This window comes from Hydra viridissima, unplaced genomic scaffold (assembly GCF_058129835.1).
Source record: "Hydra viridissima isolate aposymbiotic clone 2 unplaced genomic scaffold, HvirCarnegie_v1 scaffold_13, whole genome shotgun sequence".
Lineage (NCBI taxonomy): Eukaryota > Metazoa > Cnidaria > Hydrozoa > Anthoathecata > Hydridae > Hydra > Hydra viridissima.
In genome coordinates, this window is record NW_028324312.1 from 8,475,334 (window position 1) to 8,499,178 (window position 23,845).

The window sequence follows — 23,845 nt, forward strand, 5'->3', positions numbered from 1 at the left end:
TTTAAAACTACTTTTCAGCTTTGATATGAAAAAATCTAAAATAAATCCTCGTGAGCTTGTACTTCCTACAACTTCCTTATTAGTCCGTGATAGTTTTAAAGACAACACTTGTATAATTATAATGCATCAGATATTGTTCGTAAATTAAAAAATCACTTTTCTTTATTTTTGTTTTTTTTTTTTGTTTGTTTGTTTTCTTTTTGTTTTTTGACACCATTTGATAAAGTCTCATCCTTCAAATCGAGCACATCTCCTTTGCCGCGACTCATTTTCGTAAAAAGTGTATTGATGAAAAAACCCATTCATATTGAATTGTCACAGAGCAAATTAAGTTTTTTTTAAGATTTTCTAGCGATAAATGAAAACACTCTAAATAGATCTTTTCTGTAACTTTACTTAAACAAGACTTAAACAGACTTCACTTAGACTTAAAACAAAAAGGTCAATTGTAAGTCTAATAAAAGAAAACAATAGATTTAAGATTATCAAGATTACTTTGTAAGCTACAGTTTTCGGACAGTGACGCCCAAATCCAACTGGGGGTAGTAGTTGCAACATCATCTCATAAAGTTGACTGAGAGTGATGAAACCTCTAAATAAAAAGTTTCTACACCTATTATTTTAAAATTATAATTAATTCCAATCTTATTTGCTGCATATATTATATTCTTTGCATATATTATTTGCTGCGTATATTATAGATATAATTCTCTTCGCAACTTAATGAGAAACATTTTAAAAACTCTATGGCTAAAACAACGTTTGCTTGTATAACCAAATCTAAATAGTTATTTACTTTTTAAATAGCATTAGTAAATTAATAAGTGTATTACTTGTTGATATTTATGCAACATGGCTACCGTTTTAAATTAATCGTTAATAGTTTTTTTTAACTTTACAATAAAATGTTTATTCTATTTGTGGTAGCATCGTTTAAAAAAAGAAAAAATCAAGTATTTTTACAAGATAACAAATGTTGGGAGTATACTTTTAGCGAAAGTGAGTAATGCCCGATACATGATCATGATTTTATGATCTCACGTCCAAACTTCTTAGACTTTCAGTTTTCCATCTTGTTAGAAATACACTTTCTATGTTCAACACAAATTAGAGCAAGCTGCGCAAAAGAAATAACTAAAAGATTAAATCCTAAACTTCTGCAAAAGCTGCGAGACCTGCTCTTTTCAATCATATAGTGACATTCAATTAATAGCATTTTTAAATCTTGAAATTAAAGATATTTTAGTAAAACAATGATTCAAAAAGTCTGTTTCCTTCTACTTTTTTTTGACTTATTTATATTTTCTGGGCTTCCTAAGTTAACTTACTTGATCAGCTCACATCATCAAATTTTGCTATGGCTAAAGTTTAACTTTAAGCATGTGTAAAAATTAAAAAACAAAAAAAACTATGCTAGATATTGAGATTCTTGAGGACAATAACAGTATATACTTTAAGTGCGTATTATCGCATGATATTTGATACCATGTCAAATGCACTGCAACAAAAATATTAAAACGTTTTAACAAAAAATCATAAAAAATTTAAATATGGGGCCAATAAATTCCAACATACATAGAGCATTTGTGTTCACATTGGCTTTTACCAATTACTATATTATCATTCTTTTTTAACTAAATTATATTTGATATGGTATTATGTCACATGTGACAACTTACCCATTTTTTATCTGCATCTTTATGCATAATACACTTAAAGCATACAGTGTTATCGACATCATAAGTGTCACTACCTGGACTAACATTTTGTTTGATTTTTACATGTGATGATGTTTAATTTTGGTCATAGTGAAATCTGATAACTCTTGATAATTTTTCATATTAAATAAATTATTAAATAAAAAGTCTTCTGAAGTTGATGTAAAAAATGACACTGATGGTGAAACAAATGAATTTTGTGTTTTACAATTTTTGGTGCTTTTTTCGATTCATCTGAGGAAAATTCAGCATTGGAATTTTAATTTGTATGTTAAGTACGACTCATTATCAATGATAAATTCTCTAATAGTTTATCATTGCGATCAGAAATTTTTCTCTAAATAAGATTTAGGAATGATCACTCCTGAAATTAATAGCAATTTTTCTTGTTGAAGTTCCAAACCAGATGTTCAACAGACATTTCAGACAATTAATGTTCTGAAGTCATAACTTAAGATATTCTGTTTGATCCAGGCTTACAAGACGATGGTTCATTGATCTTCCACTTCAACACTTAATATTAGATGTTTTTAGGGTTATTGGAGGCAACAATATATTTTAAGATATCATTAGTTTTAGCATTAGTATGCCAATTAGAGTAGCTGAACAACTAATTTTTTTTATTAATTTATGATGTAACTAAACAAAACTTTGATAAAAGAAAGCTAACACTTTAAAAGCAAAACACAAAGCAAGGCTGAATAATTACAAACTCAATAAGTTTTAACCATTTAAAAATTGCGCCTAAATTTTGTCACCAGGGATTAGAATACGATGAAGATGAAGCAAACAATAAATATATTAGTGTTACTGAGGCAGAAGCTTTGTGAGCACTAGTATTTCAAAATACAATCATTGACCGTGATGGTGTTAGAATAATAGCGAGCATGTAGTGGGGTAGAGCGAGGAGTAGTGAGCATGTGGGTATTTCTCTTAGTACTTTTACTTTAGAACTCAGCCTAAAAATGCCAGAAAACTGAGATGTTTAGAGGTTGAACAAGATCTAAGATAAAACATATTGCATTATGACACTTTACATCAACAGTATGACACTTTACAATAATTTGCTGATGGTCTGAGGCACCATTTTCTGGGTTACTCTAGAAGTATCTTTTCATTGCTGAAACAACTTGTGCTTTCAAGTCAGTGGTGAAGTCTAATTTATAGTAGTTGAATATTTCTTATTAGAAAGACACTAATGTATGCATTTTCCTAAATCTCCCCAAGTATATAAAACCATTATTTGATGAAATCAGGATTTTTTGCCTTGTTGTCTTGTATTTTGCTTTTTTTCTTAAGAGTCTTATAAAAAACAGTTGCTTTTCATGCTTCTTAAAAAAGCCTTATTTTTCGTAATAAAGACTGAATTTAAAGTAAATGTTAGGACTATTCATCAAACAATCTCTAAGTCTTTGATAGCTGCTTGCTTTTGGAAAATACGGTTTATCTGTTTCTTTCAAACATCTGTTTTTAAGCTCTATAATTACAAAAGTAGATTGCTAAAAAAAAGTACTGACTTATTTACACGTAGATGTTTTAAAAAGACTGATCAATCAAAATAAGCACCCTTGATTATAAACCCAAGCAATGTTGCAAAGTATTCTCTGATTATAAAATTAAACATCTGCCATAAAAACGTTAGTGTTTCCTCATTTTATATGATAGTATCAAGCAACTTAGAGAGGGTTCTGCTGAAATGAAGTTTAAAGCTCTTTGGGGCTAATTACTCCACTTTACCATACATTTTTTTTTGATGGCTGTTATACTAACAACTTTATGAAACCAAGTTTTATATACTTCTTCTAGGTTACTAACCCGAACCACAGTTATACAATATGCTTCCTGAAAAAATACTTTTACAATATGTTCTCAGTTAGCATATGAAGAAGCTAATTCTAAGTGAAACAAGATACTGTTTATAACAGTATCTTGTTTCACTTAGAAACAAGATACTGTTATAAACAGTATCTTGTTTCACTTAGAATTATAACAATATAGCCACTCAAAAAAATTAATTAATATTTTACACAGTAACAAATAAAAATGAAAAGACACAAACGCCAAAAGCAATATAACCAATATGAAAAGCGAGAAAACAAAAAAGAAAAGGAGGGAGGAGGAGAAAACGGAGGAGACAGATAGAGGTGGGATGAATAACATAGTACGATTAGGGGTTGAGTTGAATTATGAAAAGAAGAGGTGATAACAGATTTTTTAGATGCTACAAAAAAAAAAGTAGACCTGAGTTTTAGTTTTACGAAAAGAAGAAAGTATAAGAAGTAGTTTTTATATAATTTCAAGTTGAGAAATTTTTCTTTAAGGGAAAAGAATTTTTGTTATTAGTATTTAAACGAGAAATTTAGCGCGTAAAGAAAAGTACGCGTATTAATAAAGATAAGTCAAAATGCTACTATTACACAGAACCAGGAGGCATCCCCATACCCCTATACGTCCAATCCACGTAACCTACGAAACACTAAACCCCATTCCCACTCCCCTAAATATACACATAAACACAATATGAGGCCCCGCCTCACACATATATACAGTTGCGAAAAATAAAATAGCACCATTAACGTATTTTCCTTTTTGTTAAGAAAATACCATGCAAAATAAATTTTTTTTTATAGCTTTGCTGTTTAAAATATTAGCTAACATGTTTACTTTCTAAAACAAATCATTTTGGGAAAAAAACTGCTTGGTGCTGCTCGACTTTAATCAAAAATGCCAATTCTGACCGAAAAATAAAATAGCACCACAAACTCTTTTGTTGTAAAATATTCTGGTAACGGTAAAAATAATCGTGAAAATAGCAGGCGTTGGTTTTTTTTTTTGCTCTTTTATTCGTTTTATGTTAATGCGTATTAGTAGGAGACATTTACATATAAAAATGGGACGCGGAAAGCATTGTAGTGCAGAAAAACGAGAACTGATCCGAAAGTTGATATCAGCAGGAAAATCTTATAGAGAAGTTGGTCGTTTAGTTAAGTGTTCCAATAAAATGATAAAAAAATGCCATAAAATTTCAAGAAAAGCCTGAAACACGTGGTCTAAAACGTTCTATCTCAACATTGTTGGCCAATCGCTTAGTCCGACAGGCTAAAAAGGAACCCTTTAAAACAGCTACCGAGCTGAAAAAAGACTTTAACATTGATGCAACAGTACAAACAGTTCGGAGTTGTCTGCGAGTTAATGGATTAAAAGCTTGTAGCCCCAGAAAAGTTCTAAGTGCCAGACATGTTGTAAAGCGTATTGCATTTGCTAAAAAACACTCAAATTGGCCACTCGAAAAATAAAGGAATGTTTTATGGACAGACGAAAGTAAGATTGTGTTTTATGGTGGAAAAGGCTCTCGGGCGTATGTCAGAAGACCGCCGAATGCAGAATACAATCCAATATATACCATCAAAACTATTAAACATGAAGGTTGCAGTATAATGATATGGGGATGCTTTTCTTATTTCGGAGTAGGGTCCATTCATCACATTATTACTATTGGACCAACACCTTTATGCTCATATATTGGATAAAGTGATGTTTCCGTATGCAGACTATGAAATGCCGTTGTCCTGGGTGTTTCAACAGGACAATGACGCAAAGCACACTAATAAGAAGGCGAAGAATTGGTTTAAGGAGCATAAAGTAAACGTTATGGAGTGGCCAGCACAGTCGCCAGATCTTAACCCAATCGAGAATTTGTGGGCTGACGTAAAGGAAGTGGTTGCTGCTGCCAAAGCCACCACGAAGGAGTCACTTTGGAACGTAGTTAAGGAGACATGGAGCAAAATTCCGCTAAAGCAATATCAGGACTTGACTAACTCGATGCCAAGACGTTGTGTAGCCGTCATTGCCAATAAAGGTCACGCTACAAAATACTAATATGTTAACAAATAACTAATATTTATTGTAAAATGTTTAAAACAATTGATCTCATAATATTTCCTTATTTTAAAGTACACATAAAAGCTGTGGTGCTATTATTTTTTTCGCGTTTTATTTGATTTTTTTTTAATTTTTGTTTAATAAATGAATACTATATATTAAAACTTGTACATTTTGTTTTTTATAAAAATCATAAGCCATTTTACTTTTAAATATGTATTTAAAAAATTTTCAAACTATCAAAAATAGTTAAAAATTCTAATTTCAACTAACTTTTGGTGGTGGTGCTATTTTATTTTTCGCAGCTGTAGGTGTCCATATACTTAGACATAAACATTAAATTAAGATTGCTTATTTTTTTAGGGAATTGAACAAATTCGCTCTTTTAAAATTATAAACCACTTACAATAAGTTATTTCGGTCTTATTTTTTATTTATAAAACTTTTAAACTTTATTGCTAATGTAAGTAAAAGAAAAAAATAATTCAATATTTACAAGTTGTTATGGCAGTTTAAATATTAGTTAAATCGTACATACGTTGCATGGGGATCGAACTTGGACCAGCATCTTACAAATTCATCCATGTGATGTGGACCAAGTATAGAACTATCGCTTGTTAAGTATTCAAAATTATCCATAATTATTGCCAAAAATAGATTTAAGAGCTAAAAATACAACTTATCTGATAAGACTAAGTTTTATTATTTGAATTTTTTAATGTAAAGAAAGCAAACAATTTCCGTTCTTGTTACAGATTGACCGGCATTAATAAATAAAAACTCAACAGCCTACGGCTTGGATAAGAAAGAACAAGTTATTAAAAAAACTTTTTTGGAAAAAAAAAAAAAAAAAAAACAGGTACCAGAAACATAGAGAAAAACACATATGAGGTGAAATAGATTCTGGCTGCCCATGTGTTGCCACAATTCCTAATCTGAGTTTTTGAGAAGTACACGTCGTCACATTCAACTGAGTCATAGCAACCATACATTAGGAGGCTCCAATTCTCTCCAGTAGAACACCTATGTTGAAAATATACAAATGATGTTTCTAAAAGTTTTCCAAAATCTAAACGAACAAAAAAAAGAACGAAAAAGTAAAGAGGAATACCTAAACAAAAGCACCAATGCTCGATAGACACTCTGAAAGTTGTTTTTATCATGGAATACAGTTCCATCTAGTTTTATATGGCCAAACAGCTAGAACAAGACAAACTTTACAATGATTATCATATAATAGGAAAAGAGTTGTAAGTTACATAAAAAAAAAGTTAAATAGTGAAACTTCACCATTTTATTATTTTCAAAGCAAGGAATTGATTCTTTCGTTATTAGAGAACAACTTAAATAAAAACCAAAACTAAAATAAAACCTTAATTTATTAGTTTTTAAATCTAAAACAAAATTTAAAATAAAACCTTAATTTATTAGTTTTAGTCTACTAAAACTAATAAATTAAGGTTTTATTTTAAATTTTGTTTTAGATTTAAAAACTAATAAATTAAGGTTTTATTTTAAATTTTGTTTTAGATTTAAAAAAAAAAAAAAAATTTTTTTTTTAATAAAATTTTTGCTTTGTGTTTTTAGGTTTTTTAATTGAACTAATAACTTAAAGTTTTTTCAATTTTCACTTTTTTTGAATTTGAAAAAGGAGCTGAGTAAAGCATTGATTTTTAATGATAAAAGCATAGCAGCTGAAATTCAGTTTTTAAAACCTAAATAAAAACTATTTATTGATTATTTATCAATAATAATAAAGTTTGGACTAAAAGCAAAACAACAAAAATCATTTTTAGTCATGACATTGGTAGAATAAAAACCATGTTTTTATTTGTTTGCATTTTTTAATGTTAGGATGAAAAATATTGCTTGCCAGAGCCTGGCTAAATTAAAAAGGCTAAAAATATTATGTAAAAACTCACCCTCATGCCAAGTACAGCGTAAACATAAGAAAAAAGTAAAATCAATCCAGTCACATATAGCAAAGCCTGAAAGAAGCATTAATAATGAAATTTTATTAAACATTTTTTAGACAAAAACTTTTAAAAACTCAGTTTCTCTTTTACTTCTTAAAACTAAAAATCTATAACAAAACAGCAATAAAACTTGCCCGAACTGAACGATAAAATGTCAACAACATCACACGCATGTTAGTGCTTTTGCGCAGAAGTTTTATTACTCTCGCTGCTCTGAACAAACGGAACATGCTTGGATCCAAAGACTTAGACTTAATCTATGAAATCAAAAGTCGGAAGCTTCTACAACTTTAATGTTGTTATTTTAGGAGATTCCAGTGCATCTTATATTGTAAAATTTTTCCTAATTATAGAATAATGCTTTATTATAACACATAGAATGTGTTCAAATGAGTATTTAAAATAAATAAACAAATGAACTTTTCTACTTTAGACATAAAAACTTTAAAGATTGTTATTTTAGATTAACATCCCCTCTCCCCACTAAAAGACCTACCAATGACAAGAAGATATCCATAAGACTTCCAAATACAAGTGCTAAATCAAACAAGTTCCATAATCCTTTGAAGTAGTTCTGAAAGTTAAAAATGGGAAATATTCAGTGAATGAAATTTAATCAAAAATTAAGTTGGTAACTATTTAGGAAAATTTTAAAAATATCACAAACTAGATAAATAAATAAAAAAGTCTAGTAAACCAATCTATATGCAATAATCTTTGCAAGTGCTTCTAAAGAGAATAGGGTTGTGAATGCAATATTCAAAGAAGACAATGCATTGCGATACTCTGTTGACATTCCATTATACTACATGAAAAAAAAGAGTACAGAATTTAGAAGCAGATATGTAAAATAATCTGAAATATTTATTTAGAAACATTAAGTGATGTTTAATTTGCTCACACAATGTTGTTTTCAAACATATTGACATTAAAAAAACTGTAACCTACAAAATCTGCATTAAAATTAATCAAATAACATTGAAGGTTCAAAGCAATTCAAAAGTTTAAAATATTTTACTCAAAAATTCTTACAAATTGTACTGACAAAAAATTTCAATTCTTTTTATAGCATAAAAATTGCATAACAATGTTAATATTAATTATTTGCATAAAAAATACTTGCATAATATTATTGATGTTAAAGCATGTGTTTTTAATTTAAAATCTCACCTTCATCATTAGTAGTACAAAGTTCATTACAATAATTGACATAATAAAACAGTCAAAAGGTCGTGATTCTACTATGAGCCACATTTGATATGATATTGAGGATTCATCTTTTGGTTTAAAGCTCTTATGAGGCTTAGCATTAAGAACAAAATGTAAACAGTCGCACTAAATAACAAAAAAGCAGTCAGTAAATCAGAAAATTGTTTAAAAAAACTTCACTCATTAAACACCGAAATAATTAAGGTTGTAATTACATCATCTTTTGTTTGCAATACAAAAATTTCCAAAATTTTTAATTATCTAAAATCATTTTTAAGAATTTATTTTAAAGCCTTTAAGCTTTGAGTTCAATCAAGAAAAGGTGATGGGACTCCCAATAAATCAGATCCTAAATTCACAATAATATTTTAATCTACAGCAGTGTGTGTAACAATTTATCATAGCCAATATATAAAATTAATGAAATTAAAAAAAGTTAACAAAAAATTTATATAATTAATAAAATTAATAAAATTCAAATGTAATCTCGGTTTTCCTATTTTGACTAGTTAAATTATTATTATTTTTTATTAAGAAGCCTTAAATATCTTTTGCTTGCGATATAACTGATAGAATTTTTTATCTTGTTGGCAGTCCTACCTTGCCTAGTAATCATTTTGTAACATCATCTTTCTACTAATATGGACATTGTGCAGGTGTGCATTATAGGCTGAGGTTTTTTAAAATACTTAAACTTATCATACAAACAATCAACTGGGTCTAATAACTGTTTATTTGTAAATATTGGTAAAAATAAAGATTTATCAACATAAATAAACCAAAATTATATCTCTGCTTACTAATACCAGTTATTTTCAAAGAGATGATATCTCTGCTAAATAATACTAGTTATTTGCAAAAAATGTAATGTTTTGTAAGTATCCGTCCAAAATATTAAGAAAAAATTAACTAATATGGAGAGCTAAACACTGAAAAGAATTAGACAATGTCAAAAAAAAAATGTTAATATTTTAGTATGGGGCCAAAGTACACTAATCAAGATAAAACCATCCATTCAAGAATTTTTAAAAAAGAAAATAGGAAGGTTATATCACAAATGAAATTGTTTTGATTAACAAAATTATCAATTGTTGAAATTGTAACAAAAAGCTCCAAAAATGAAAATATATTGCCGAAAAGAGTAAAAGCTGTCGTAAATGCAAAAAGCTATCATAAGGAGAAATAACCAAATATTAACTATATATTCATTATATTAACTACTTTAATTTATAGTAAATTATTCAATTCTCGTATTTAATTATATGACTTTTTTTAAATTATTTAACTAAACCATTTAAAAAAATTTAAACATATTATTCATATTAATTGTATTAATTATAATAATTATATTAAATATTTTTTAACAAAACATGTAACCAAAGTATATAATGCTTTATTTGCCTCTAGTAATCCCATTTTCAAAGTTTTGATAACTTCTAAGTTTAAAAACTACAAACAAGTATTGTAAATTTATACTTTCCTACAATTTTTAAGAAAAACTTAGGGTGGCCATGAAAAATTGCTATACTAAGACATGCCACTTTTGTTTTCCACTGCATATCAATTAATTGAGCTCTGACATAATGAAAACAAAAGAAAATATCACAATAAGTTAGTGTAAAGAGTCTTCCAAGACCACTTCAATGCTACAACTGCACATGAAGGCATTATCTGGTTGCCATAAAGTTTTTTAGAAAGTATTTTTTTTAAGAAAAAATCCCTATAATGCGAAACATTTAATAAAACAAAATGTTTAATTCAACCTGCCCTAGTATGTATGTAATGTAATGTAATGTAATGTAATGTAATATAATGTAATGTAATGTAATGTATGTAATGTGTGTATGTGTATATGTACCAAACCAAACATTGTATTTTACTTGGTTTCTATCCAGCCCACATTGAATCTCTCTCTCCCCATGTTTTTGAAAGGTCAGGATAATTAGAGCAATATATATGTTTATGATGAAAAAGGTAAATACCACAATGAATACAATAAAAAATATTGCAACATATTGTCTGTTATTAACCAAAGGACCTTGTCCATCGCCAACTGAATCAATTGTTGTGTACATAATGCTAAAAAAATAAAGAAATAAACTATTTGACCAATAAAGAGAAATAGGAAAGCATTATAAAATGACAGGCAAAGTTACCAGTAAAGTATTATAAAATGAAAAAAAAAATAAACAGTAAAGTATTATAAAATGAAAAAAAAAAATTAACAGTAAAGTATTATAAAATGAAAAAAAAAAATTAACAGTAAAGTATTATAAAATCAAAAAAATGATGTAGGTGCAATCAACTATTGTTAGTAGTTCATATATTGCATCTGATTGTAAAAAAAAATTGCTAAATTCTTCCTTATTTGAAAGGTATGTGCTTTACTAAAGACTCTTTTAAAGATGCAGTTCTGTTCAAAGTATTATCAAAAGAATTCTTTACATAAGTAATTATAAAAATCCAAAAAATTATATGAATGCTATGATGATTTGCATTTTATTGTATCATTTTTTTTTATATTCAAAAACCATCTTTTATAATAATTTAAACTTTCTTACAGTTAAAATAGGTAAAAGCTCATTTAGATTTATAACTTGCTTGTAATCAGATGTTTGTTTGTTTCTTTACCATTGTCAACATACTTCTTGCTGTTGACAGTGGTAAAAAAAAGAATTATAAATCACTATTCTATCAACTGAAAAACTTATATAGCTTAATATTTATATCTTTATATTTGCAAAATGTTCATTTTAAAAGAGTATATAGAGTTCCCATACTGGAGCTGTATTTTGAGCAGAATTTTGTTTTTTCTTAAAAAAAATTCCAGTGAGCTACAGCAAGGCTCCATTTATCATAAAGCTCCCAGCTACTTCGTTCTGTTCATACTACTCAATTGTCTTCTTCTTCAAAGAAGACAATTGAGTGTTGTGAACAGAACAAAGTTAATTTTTCCAAAATCAGCTAATCCGTTAAATTATTCCGAAGACTGCCCAATTATATTTTTAGCTAACTATATTTTCAGCTAATCCGTTAAATTATTCCGAAGACTGCCCAATTATATGAAAGAACACTTAAAAAAAAGTGGAAAACAAGTGGTTTCACTTGAGGATATGAAGAAAAAACGGGTTTACAAATCAAAAAAATCATCAAAAACACTTTTGCAATACATGATGTTGTAAAGAAAAAAATTACTTTAAATAAAAAAATGTTACAAATCACTATAATGTTTTATATTGTACTTTACGTTGTTCTTTAAGTTATTGTTTTTATGAATAAATAGTAAAAAACTAAGCAACTCAAATCTGCTGTTGTAAAGATATTCCATTTTAAAATCAAACAATCTTCATTGTGGACACCAGAAAGACAGTTATTCTATGTAACCATAGAGCGGTCAACTTAATTCAAAACTATTGTCAATCAACATAAATATACCTCGATGATTTGTCATTAGAGTTATTAAAGTGAACACTAGAACTTTGACTTAAAAAAAAACATTAGACTTATTAAAGTGAACACTAGAACTTTGAAACTTGGTATCAGCCTTTTATTGTAAAGGCATTTGACAGATTTTCAATTGAGAAAGCATTTATAATTGAAATCCAGATATTACATTTTTAAAATGTTAAAACTATTTTTTAAACACAATATTTTCCCACTTAACCAGAGGTCATAATCAACTTTAAAAGTGTATAACTGTATCATAATTATAAACGTATAACTTTGAAATTATATAGTAATTTTAAATAAATTATATAAAAAAACAAACTGGGCAACCATCAGACATTTAGATGTTCACTCTTTTGTACATGTAATCAGTATTTAGTAACATAAATCTAATAGGAAAATTACTCTTACGTGGGCCAATTATCCTCGGTAGAGCTTACATAAAGTGTAAATACTGCTTCAATAATATTGTCAAAGTTTGATTTATACTTTTGCCATTCTCGAGGTTTTAACTGAAAGAAATTTGCTAAACATATTGAAAAAAAAGGCTTATTTGCCACATAGGAAGTAAAGCTAATAAAATTATTGTAAGAGCAAACATATCACCTTTATTTTCTCTTCCTTAGTATTTTCGAATGATGAAATTTGATAAAAAAAACCCCTATTGAAAACAAATATTTCATCATACTGAATCACAAAAAAACCTAAGAAAAAAAAAAATTTCCCTTACTTGCAATTCTCTTTTAAAGTTTTACTTGAATCATTACAAAAATCCAGAGTGCCCTTTAAAATATAAAAATAATTGCTCATAATAAAGCGCAAGCATTTATTAAGAACAAACATTGACAACTTTCATTGATGTGCAATTAACAGTATTGCAAAAAAAAAAAATCAGTGAAGAAAAGCATTTTTTAAATAATTTATTATAATTGCTGATTTGTTGCTGCTTTCAATGTTGGTGCATTTTACAATTTTTAGACTTGACTTACTTATGGACTTTAATACATAAACTGTTTAAAAGGTTGTTAAACTTGGAATAAAAACAAAAGTAAATGTATTCATTTGTTTGCTAAATGTATGCACTTGATCATGTATTTAAATTTTCAAAAATTCCATTCAAATAAAAACTTACTCTTTAAAAAATTGCAGATAAAATTGCACCCTGTAGTTTACTTTTAGTTAAAGGTAATTTATATATGAAACTTTTTTCATACTCATTTTGGCTAGCATATTATGTTTGGTTAGTATACAGTTATCAAAAACATTGCTTCTATTAATTTAATTGTTATTTATATAAAAATAATTTTTAAGAAAAAAAATACATACATTTTTTTGTTAATATTTAATTTTTTTAGCCAATTACTTTTTTAGCCAATTACTTTATTTCAAACCCTGTATTTATTCTAACAACTTCCTATAACCCCAGCTCCCAATAGGATTAACGTTCATTATTTAAAAAGTTACATTTTAACTCTGGTAACATTAAACTTATAGAGACATCATAACTATGTTAGCAATATGTTGTTAACATTTAAACCATAGTAAAAAAATTATGGTAAAATTTGAGAAGTTTACTTATACTTTTTAATTTTTAGAATTAATTTGAAGAAAAATTAGTAACCATGGCTACTATCCACTTACTTTAAAAAACTGGACTCCAAAGCATGAAAATATGAAAAGCATTAAAAGAGTAATAATCAGAACAAATGCAACATTTTTAAATGAATACACCATGCAATGAAACACAACCTAAAAGTAAAAAAAAAAAATTAGCATATATGGCAGCTAAAATATAATTTATCATACATTTAGTTAATAATAGGACACTCTGATGAGTACACATACAAATGAGGTAACAACTATTGAACAAACGCCTAAGATTTTTAACAAAATGTTATATTCTAAACTTCAAAACCTAACCTTTAGATGATAGAATAAAAGATAACTTTAATTAAAAAAATTTTTTTTACAAGTTTTTTTTATCTTTAGTAAATATCAACAAAATGAGTTGCTTTTTCAAAAAAGACAAAAATTTCCTGACTTTGAGTAAAATTCATCATATCACCTCAGTTTAAGCACAGATTTTTAGGATGTCATTTAAAAACAGCACAATTCTTTCTGTTTTTGTTTTACCCATTTGTTTTATTTCATTATACTTATGTCTCAAAAATTGTATAAGAAATTACGCCATAGAGAGTTTTGAAAATGTATATAAATTGTACATCTACATATAAACAGACAGAGAGAAAAAAGAAATATATAACTGTAATAGGAATATAGTGGTCTTGATTTTACACTTCTTTTACATTACCCTAGGTAAGTATCAAGTTATATTTTCCTATATTTTTTCTGTAATTTTAAACTTTTTTCTTTCTTTTGATGTAACTTTCCACTATTTGCTATTATTTTATATACTTGTTATTAGAATATACACAAATAATAATAAATACATGATTATAAGATTCAGGCAATATACTAAGAAAAAATAAAAATCATTTCTGCTTACTTTGAGTTTCTTGATTTTTTGCACTGCTTTGACAGGCCGAAGTACTGTAAATACACCTAAAACTTCAATAACAACATCTGATTTGAAGTGGAATCTGTACCTATTAAATCATAAATTCGTAAAAAGATAAATTTATAAAAACTTGAATTTTGTAAAAAGATATTTTTATAAATACATAAATTTAATAAAAGATAAATTTATAAAAAGATAAATTTTTAAAAAGATAAACTTATAAAAAGGTAAATTTATAAAAAGATAAATTTATAAAAATATAAATTTACAAAAAGATAAATTTATAAAAAGATAAACTTATAAATATATAAATTTACAAAAAGATAAATTTATAAAAAGATAAATTTATAAAAATATAAGTTCATTAAAAACAAATTTGTAAAAGTAAAACTATGGTTAAGTTGAAAATTTTAGTAATAAAAGCAATGTTATAAAAAAATTACTTTTAAAAAATTCAGTTTCAAAATATTTTTATCCTTTAGAATTTCCTGTAGAATAAAAATATTTTCAAACTAAATTTTTAAAGTAAAAAAAAATTAGGAGAGAAATGTCAAAAAAAAATCTCTACTCACTTCATTATTTATGTCTATTCACAAGATTAAAAAAAAAAGGTTAGAGCTTTGTGTATTATTATGGCAACAATTTAGTGACCTTTTGATTGCAACTCAATTGTACTTTCTTGGTAGCTCTTTTTTGATATCCCTTCTTTTACGCTAATTTTGAAGTTTTTTTGTAGTTGTTTTTTTTTTAATCTAGATTTTAAATTTTAAAAAAATGTGCCTAGTTCAGTTAAAAAAAGGATGCTTGAATCAATTAAAAGAAGGATTTTAAATCAGTTAAAAGATTTGAAAGAATGTTACAAATAGTCTTAAATTATTTGAATAGTTTAATTTGTCTAGTGGACTAAGTTGTTCCACTTTTGTCAATAAAATAGGTAAAGAACAGTCTATTTTTCAAGTATGATTGTCTATACTACAAAGACTTGCATTCCTTTTTGTATGCTTATGTGTGCTGAAACTCCATTTAACAAAATATGGTAAATACAGTTTGTTCCAGTTGTAAAGCAACCCATTGTGAATATTAAGTTTTCAGCTCTAAATATTAAAATTTATGCTTGGCCTCTCAATTGATTTTTCTAAGAATATTATGTCAAACCATTATACACACAAACTTTATTATGTAAGTAAACTGAAAAAGTAAAAGCATGGTCAATTAGAATTCTTTTCTCTAGTTTGAGTTTGAAGTTGTCTATTGTGTTCAAGTACCTGCTGGTACATAGAGGAATGTTAGGTAAGTATAAAATTTAGGTTCATTTTAACAAAAATGTAACAAAAGTACTGAGGTCTTCCATTAAATTAACTGCATAAAAAAACTAAAAAAAAATTAATGCAATCAAATAATTGTTCTTACAATACTATTGATGACAAGTTGCACACAAAAATTAAAGCATCAAGCTTGTTCCATGGATTTCGAAGGTATGCTCCTTTGTGAAGAACAAACCCATTAGCAACTGTCTAAGAGAAAGGTATTTTTTATAAATTATAAAAAAATTTTGAAGCAGAACATTGAAACTGACAAGCAGGTCTTCAATAGTGTTTACTTCAAAAATATTAATTGTCTGTCCTACTTACTAAACATTTTAAATTAAATAAAACAAAGCCTTCAAAAATTAAATTAATATTACCAAATTTACTGCAATAATAATTAACATTTCAGTAAGTTTAATAATGCTTACTGGTATAAATAAATGTTTCCTTAAATTAAATTGGATGAAGCTTGTAAATTTAAAATCATTAAAAGTTTATTTTTTAACAAAAGTTTATTTTGTAATCAAAGCAGAAGCTAGGTTTCAAATCCTACTGCAAACAAAAGCTGCCATATTTTCTATAGAAAAAGCAAAAAAAAAAAGCTTTTTTTTGATAGATGATCAAGCCTTTTGATAGATAATCACTTCCCAAGATCTATAAAATATTCCCATTTAACAACACTTTCACTGAAAGAACAAACTTGAGGTTTCTAATGCAAATCAGCTCAAAAGAAAAGAAAAGAAACTTGTAGAAGTAACTTGTTTGGCAGTGTTTGAGAACATTTCAAAACTGTATTTTTATGAAGGTAACAAGAATGGTAAAATGTACTTAACAGAATGTTTGAAGAATGTTTTTACACTACTCATCTCCTATTGTCACACTTTAAATGATGTACTAAATAAATGATGGAGGGTATAACAAAACGTTATTACAAAAAAAAAACATGACTCTGGTTAGAGAAGAAAAACTTTGATTTTGTGGATAAGAAAGAGATTGTTCCAATTTTACCTAGCTCCTCCTTTGAAAACTATTGACTCTTTCAAAAAGAGAATAGAAAACCATAAGGAAGGACACCAAAAAAATCTTCAAGAAATTTGTAAATCTTTTTACAACACATTCTGAGAAATAAACTTAAGTACCTAAATGTTAATAAAAGTAAAATCATTACAGAGTATGTGCCCAATTGTTAACAAAAGTAAAATTGTTGCAAAGTAAGTGCCAAAACATAAAAAAAAATTAAAATGAAAATTTGTTGCTTTTATATGTTAGATTTTGAATTCGAAAATTAATGAAAAACTAATGAACATCCTTTACCTTTTTAATAGTTTTATCATTAAAAAAAAATAAAAACGTTATGTAAACACAAAGTTACTAAAACTCACCTTTAAGAAAATTTCTATTCCAAATATAAAAGTAAAAGCATAATCACAGTATCGAAGAATCTGAAAACATAATGTTGGTCATTTTAAGGCGTGTGAAACAAAAAAAAAAAATTTTAAAACAAATGGAAGAAGAGGCTCTGAAATTTAATACACTTAATAACAAAACAGTTTCAAAAACATTTTGAAATAAATTTCTGTATGAAAATCTAAAACTATACCCATATATTAACTTGATCCCTAAATGTATTGGAAGTTTTTTGAATTTAAAGTTTTAACTTTCACCATCCTACCAAATGCTTCTCCAAATAAAGCAAAAATGTGTGTAATTCAATTTAGTGTTCAGACTTTTACTTAAAAATTCTCAAAGCAAATAAAGCTTGAAATATGATTAAAATATCTATGAATAATGCTGTGAAGATTAATAATAAATCAAAAACTGAAAACTAGCTAATACTTCAAAATCAAGTCATGATTTCTCTGTCATCAACAAACTATGTTTCTTACCAATGATTTGTAATTCTTGAAGCTCTTCTCATAAATTTAATTTCATTCGTTAAAAGAGGTTTTGAGAAAATATTGAAAGAAATATTAGTCACTGAATTAAATACTGGTAACTTTTTTTGAATTACATCCCTGAGAAAAAGTCCAGGTAAAATGTTTGAAACATGGAAAGATATTCATCAATCAGTCTAAGATATCTTAAGAAAGATAATCAGTCTAAAATAATCAGTCTAAGATATCTTAAGAAAGATAATCAGTCTAAGATAATCAGTCTAAGATATCTTAAGAAAGATAATCAGTCTAAGATAATCAGTCTAAGATATTTTAAGAAAGATAATCAGTCTAAGGTAATCAGTCTAAGATATCTTAAGAAAGATAATCAGTCTAAGATAATCAGTCTAAGATATTTTAAGAAAGATAATCAGTCTAAGGTAATCAGTCTAAGATATCTTAAGAAAGATAATCAGTCTAAGATAATCAGTCTAAGATATTTTAAGAAAGATAATCAGTCTAAGATAATCAGTCTAAGATATCTTAAGAAAGAAAATCAGTCTAAGATAATCAGTCTAAGATATCTTAAGAAAGATAATCAGTCTAAGATAATCAGTCTAAGATATTTTAAGAAAGATAATCAGTCTAAAATAATCAGTCTAAGATATCTTAAGGAAGATAATCAGTCTAAGATAATCAGTCTAAGATAATCAGTCTAAGATATCTTAAGAAAGATAATCAGTCTAAGATAATCAGTCTAAGATAATCAGTCTAAGATATCTTAAGAAAGAAAATCAGTCTAAGATAATCAGTCTAAGATATCTTAAGAAAGATAATCAGTCTAAGATAATCAGTCTAAGATATTTTAAGAAAGATAATCAGTCTAAGATAATCAGTCTAAGATATCTTAAGAAAGATAATCAGTCTAAGATATCTTAAGAAAGATAATCAGGCTAAGATATCTTAAGAAAGAACTTTTACTAGATACAACTAAATTTTATGACCAGTTTCTTGTTGTTATATTTTACTAATTGATTTAGATTAACATTTTTTTAATGATAACATTAATAACATTTTTTACAAAAAGTTTTTTACAAAAAAAAAGATTGCTTTAGAATTTCATAGCAAAACCATCAAATAAAGTCAAGTGAAACTGATTTTTTTGTAAAAGTATGAGTTAAAATTTAAAATAGTGCAAAATAAAGAACAATCTACTGTACATACTGAAATATGTTATTGAAAACTGTTTTGCTTACAACATTAATTTGAGCCTCATCATTAACTGGATCTTGAATTCCAAGTGCTATTGAACTTAACGCTATCATTGTGATCATAAAAATATCAAAAAATTGATGATGAACAATCTTGTGACATAATAAACGAAATCTGAAAAATGGTCCCGTTTTATTACAAATTATAATCATGCAATAATATCTTTATAAAAAGGAATAGAAAGAACTTTTGAGGGATAAAATAATCTTAAGTAAATAATAATTGCTAAGAAAAAATAAGAAACTAAAAAATCTTATATAGGTAAGCTTTAATGATTGTTGTGAAAAAAACAAGAAAAAGAAAATGAGAAAAAAAAATTTTAACCTATTTTTTGAAGAAAAAACAAAAAGTGATGAAGTATTTGGAACAGAAGGTAATGGATTCAAACACTTGCGCTGTGCAATATTCACTTTTAGCATGTTCAATATCCCTTGACTTTTTATCTGACTTGGTATGTCATAATCATCTATCAATAAAAAAAATTTTTTTTGCACATTTGCTGATAAAATTTATAAAAAAAGTTATATATATATATATATATATATATATATATATATATATATATATATATATATATATATATATATATATATATATATATATATATAACTTTTCATAAGTTAGATAAATAAGCATAAAGAGATTTGTTAACATAAAGAGATTTGTTAACATAAAGAAATTTAGACGAAACCTTCTGCACTTAAATTCAGTTTTGCAATATTACGACAGCTTGTCCCTTGAATGGTTTCTTCATTTCCACCAAGTGCAGTATCAATAGAAATTTCCGTAGATGTTTTTTCTTTTAGCAAGCTGCCTTCAAACTGCTTTTCTAACATTTTATTGATATTTGAGCTGATAACTTCAGAGGTGTTATAGTCAACAACATTTTGCCACTAAATAAAGTTAGGCTATTAATTGCCTATCATTAGGTTTGATACAAAAAAAACCTAATGATAAAATCTAATTTTAATCAAACAAATTTTATTGGTTGTTAAAAAAAATTACCTTTTTTTGAACCTTTTTTTTGTAATTTCCCCTAAGAAAATTGTGAATGGATTCACACATTATAAGATTAATAAAAACTTTTAATAAAAGTAGAATCTAAAGAATGAAACTCATCAGTTATAAACAACATCTACTTAATTACTTATTTACTTAACAAACTTATTACTAATTTACTTATTTATTTACTTACTATTAATTTACTTATTAATCATATTATTAACATTATATTAACTTACTTATCAATCTTATTATTAAACTTACATTAATTTACTTATTAATCTTATTATTAACCTTATATTAACTTACTTATCAATCTTATTACTAACCTTATATTAATTTACTTATTAATCTTTCTATTAACTTTATATTAATTTACTTATCAATCTTATTAGTAATCTCATATTAACTTACTTATCAATCTTATTATTAACCTTATATTAATTTACTTATCAATCTTAATATTAATCTTATATCAACTTACTTATTAATCTTATTATCACCCTTATATTGATTTACTTATTAATTACTTATTTTATTTATTAGTTAAATTTACTTAGTTGATTGTAGATAATTCTGATATAAAACCATCATCTTACATAAATTTTGGATTTGGATCTAGACTGAACTTGTTGGAATTTAATCCTTGGCTGAAATCACCAATAGATTCTGTAGAAATCCTATAGTTAGAATAGTCAGCCATCATAGCATGTGAATTTATAATAACATTTTCTTTTTTAAAGCATTTATCAGCATCTCTGTCATAAATAATTTCCATTTTAGTATCTGAAGAATTCATCTTTGTACCTGAGCTCTCTTTTACCTTATTGTAAAATATTTGATCTCTAAGTATATTAGATTCTACATTTTTAACAAACTTTTGTACACCATATTTTAAAGCTGTGCTATTCATCTTATCATGCATATCAATATTTAACCGTAGGTCATTTTCATCTTGTGCAAGTACATCTGCATTTGCTAAATTGTCAACAGCAATAGCCAAGAATACATTTAGCAGGGTATCTTGTATAAAAATATGTAAAGGATTTATAAATGCTGCTATAATTTGATTGAATCTAAAAACAAGTCATGTTTTTATTTGGTTGAACAAATACAGCAAAATTGAGTATGAAAATCAAATCAAAAAGAAAGATAAAAGCAATATTAAGCCTAACAAAGACTGAACTAAAGTTTATAATAGACCAAAATAAGTTAGAGACCTTAACAAGAAAAAAGTCAAGATCCATCTTTAAAAGCTCTGAATATTGTCCAATTACTTATTCATTTTTTTAACTTAACTTTTTGATTTTTTGTTGGTTATGAGGCTTAATTACTTGGAACTAAACATGCATTAAATATTAGTCTTTTTTTGGTGATGCAACATTTAAAACTATTTTTATTTATATAATTGACAGTTTTTAAAAAATACTTTTTCAGAATTACAAGTTTCTTTTTTTTTTTTTTACATCAGGAAAAGATACAATTACCAAAAACAACCAAAAACAAAAAATAAATGGAGATTGCAACACCAGAAACATTGGATGGCGCACCATAAGCTAACATTCCAGAATACATCACTGCATTCCAGTCCTCACCAGTGATAACCTGATAAAAAAAGGTATTTGTAATTATCATTATTAAGAGTTCTTACAAACAATTGCAGTTAAATTATGCTGTTAAATATATTGCAATTACTGAGTTAAATTGATTGAACTTTAAAACTGAAATTGAAAAAAATCTTACTTTTTATGAACAATTGAAAAAAATTCAACAGTTTAAAACTCGTTTAGCTGGATCTACACAAGATAATTTAGTTTTGTTCATATATTTTAGTCTTCTTAGAATTTATTGTAACTTAGATCTGTTTTTTGGCATACGTTTGTTAGTACTATCTTCTCAAATAAATATTGTGTTGATATATTTATTTAAATACACAAAGTTAGTTTAACACTTTAACTAACTTTGCACCTAAAAAGAAAAAAATCAATCCAACAAATAGATCTTTTTTTATGCGACCAAAGATTAACATTGAACGGTTAAGCGTTTAAGAAACTGACTTTAATGAGAAGTTATATTTAATACTTAAAACTATTAAATAATAGCTGATTTTGTATGTCTTGCTATATTTTTTTCCCATTTAATTTTAACATTTAAATATAAATTTTATTTTAATGGAATAATGATAGTTTTTAAGTAGGTTAAGAAATTTTAGTAACCGTTCTCTACCATTATTAGATTTAGTGTTGTAAGAGTATTATAATAACTCATTTGTATGTTCTACCATTAGAGATATCATAAGAGCCATTGGAGAAGAAATAATTCCACTTGAAGTTTTTTAAACTTTAAAAGTGGTAGTGATTTATTGTACTACATATTCATTACAAATTCTACCATTAGAGATATCATAAGAGCCATTGGAGAAGAAATAATTCCAATTGAAGATTTTTAAACTTTAAAAGTGGTAGTGATTTATTGTACTAGATATTCATTACAAATTGATTAACCATGTTTAATGATAACACAAAAAGCCTAATGCAATTTTCTTAATTTCATTTTTTCAACAGACATTTAGAAATAAGGATTAAAAAAGTTGATTGATGATTGAGTAAAATATTGTACTTTTACCCACTGAATTAATTACAGACATAAACAGTATAAAAATATCAACAACTGCTGAGGGATATAATTTCTCATGAGTTATTAGGTTTTCTTTATTTGTCTATGTAACTACAATTTTATTGTTGTACTGTACGTAACTAATAACTTCTTAATAGCTCAATGTTACTTTAAAAACAAGAAGAACTTATAGGTTGTTGGTTTTTGCTCTTTTTTTTTTTTTTGTTACTGAGAACAAAAATGTGAATAAAGTATTTAGATATGTAATCTTGATTAAGCAAATCAAGGCATGGGTATCAAGTTGTATGGAGTGAAACTGATTCTGCTAGGGCACGAAGCAATATTACTAATAATTGCCCTTGAAAAAAGTTATGAAAATGAGTCCCATACAAACAAGAATTACAAATTAGAGAATAGCTGCACTTCAATAAGAAAAACAGTCTATTGCTACAATGAATTACCTGAAAAACTATGAACACAAAAGCCTAGTAACCATAGAAAAAAACAACTTTTTAACAATGGAAAAAGCTGAATATTATGCTGTGATAAAGTTCATTGTTTTGGAAGGTTTATCAGCAATTGAAATTCATACAAAAATGTGAATGTGTTAAAGGAATCTGTTCCCTCATTTCCAACTGTACATTGATGGGTTTTAGAGTTTAAGCTTTGTACATTGAAGATGAACTACATAGTGGTAGACCAAAACTTGCAACAACACAAAAAATCATTGAGCAAGTACATGATATCTAGCTGTTAAAGATCCAAGTTTAACTAAGCATCAAATTGCTGATGCCATAGACATCTCAGACAAGCATGTACTCATTTTTTTAAATGAAAAACTGTATATGAAAAAACATTTCAAAACATTACTGATGCCTTTGTTAACAACTCAACAAACACTGGGTTGAAAAAAGATTTCTCAGTGTAATTCAGAGCATTTTAAGCAGAATAAAACCAATTTCCTCCATCATTTTATAAATATAAATGAGACTTGGATCTACCACCATGATCCTAAATTGAAACA

The 23,845-nt window shown here is 26.5% G+C and overlaps 1 protein-coding gene across 3 annotated transcripts in view; it reads right to left on the bottom strand.

Annotated features, from left to right (window-relative positions):
* The window catches only part of LOC145186866 (voltage-dependent L-type calcium channel subunit alpha-1D-like), a 46,117-nt gene that overhangs the window by 11,675 nt on the left and 10,597 nt on the right, over positions 1-23,845 (bottom strand). For all 3 annotated transcript variants that reach the window (XM_090070656.1, XM_090070657.1, XM_090070659.1), the window contains 23 exons: positions 21,687-21,810; positions 20,805-21,228; positions 20,209-20,239; positions 19,895-20,096; positions 19,528-19,669; positions 19,188-19,317; positions 17,440-17,499; positions 16,161-16,264; positions 14,739-14,838; positions 13,874-13,981; positions 12,963-13,015; positions 12,839-12,893; positions 12,644-12,744; positions 10,666-10,864; positions 8,747-8,911; positions 8,274-8,381; positions 8,073-8,150; positions 7,711-7,833; positions 7,523-7,588; positions 6,712-6,800; positions 6,464-6,623; positions 6,139-6,266; positions 496-592 (listed from right to left, as the gene is read on the bottom strand). In XM_090070656.1, coding sequence (XP_089926782.1) covers positions 496-592; positions 6,139-6,266; positions 6,464-6,623; positions 6,712-6,800; positions 7,523-7,588; positions 7,711-7,833; positions 8,073-8,150; positions 8,274-8,381; positions 8,747-8,911; positions 10,666-10,864; positions 12,644-12,744; positions 12,839-12,893; positions 12,963-13,015; positions 13,874-13,981; positions 14,739-14,838; positions 16,161-16,264; positions 17,440-17,499; positions 19,188-19,317; positions 19,528-19,669; positions 19,895-20,096; positions 20,209-20,239; positions 20,805-21,228; positions 21,687-21,810 — 2,847 coding nt within the window. The remainder of the gene's footprint in view (positions 1-495; positions 593-6,138; positions 6,267-6,463; positions 6,624-6,711; positions 6,801-7,522; positions 7,589-7,710; positions 7,834-8,072; positions 8,151-8,273; positions 8,382-8,746; positions 8,912-10,665; positions 10,865-12,643; positions 12,745-12,838; positions 12,894-12,962; positions 13,016-13,873; positions 13,982-14,738; positions 14,839-16,160; positions 16,265-17,439; positions 17,500-19,187; positions 19,318-19,527; positions 19,670-19,894; positions 20,097-20,208; positions 20,240-20,804; positions 21,229-21,686; positions 21,811-23,845) is intronic.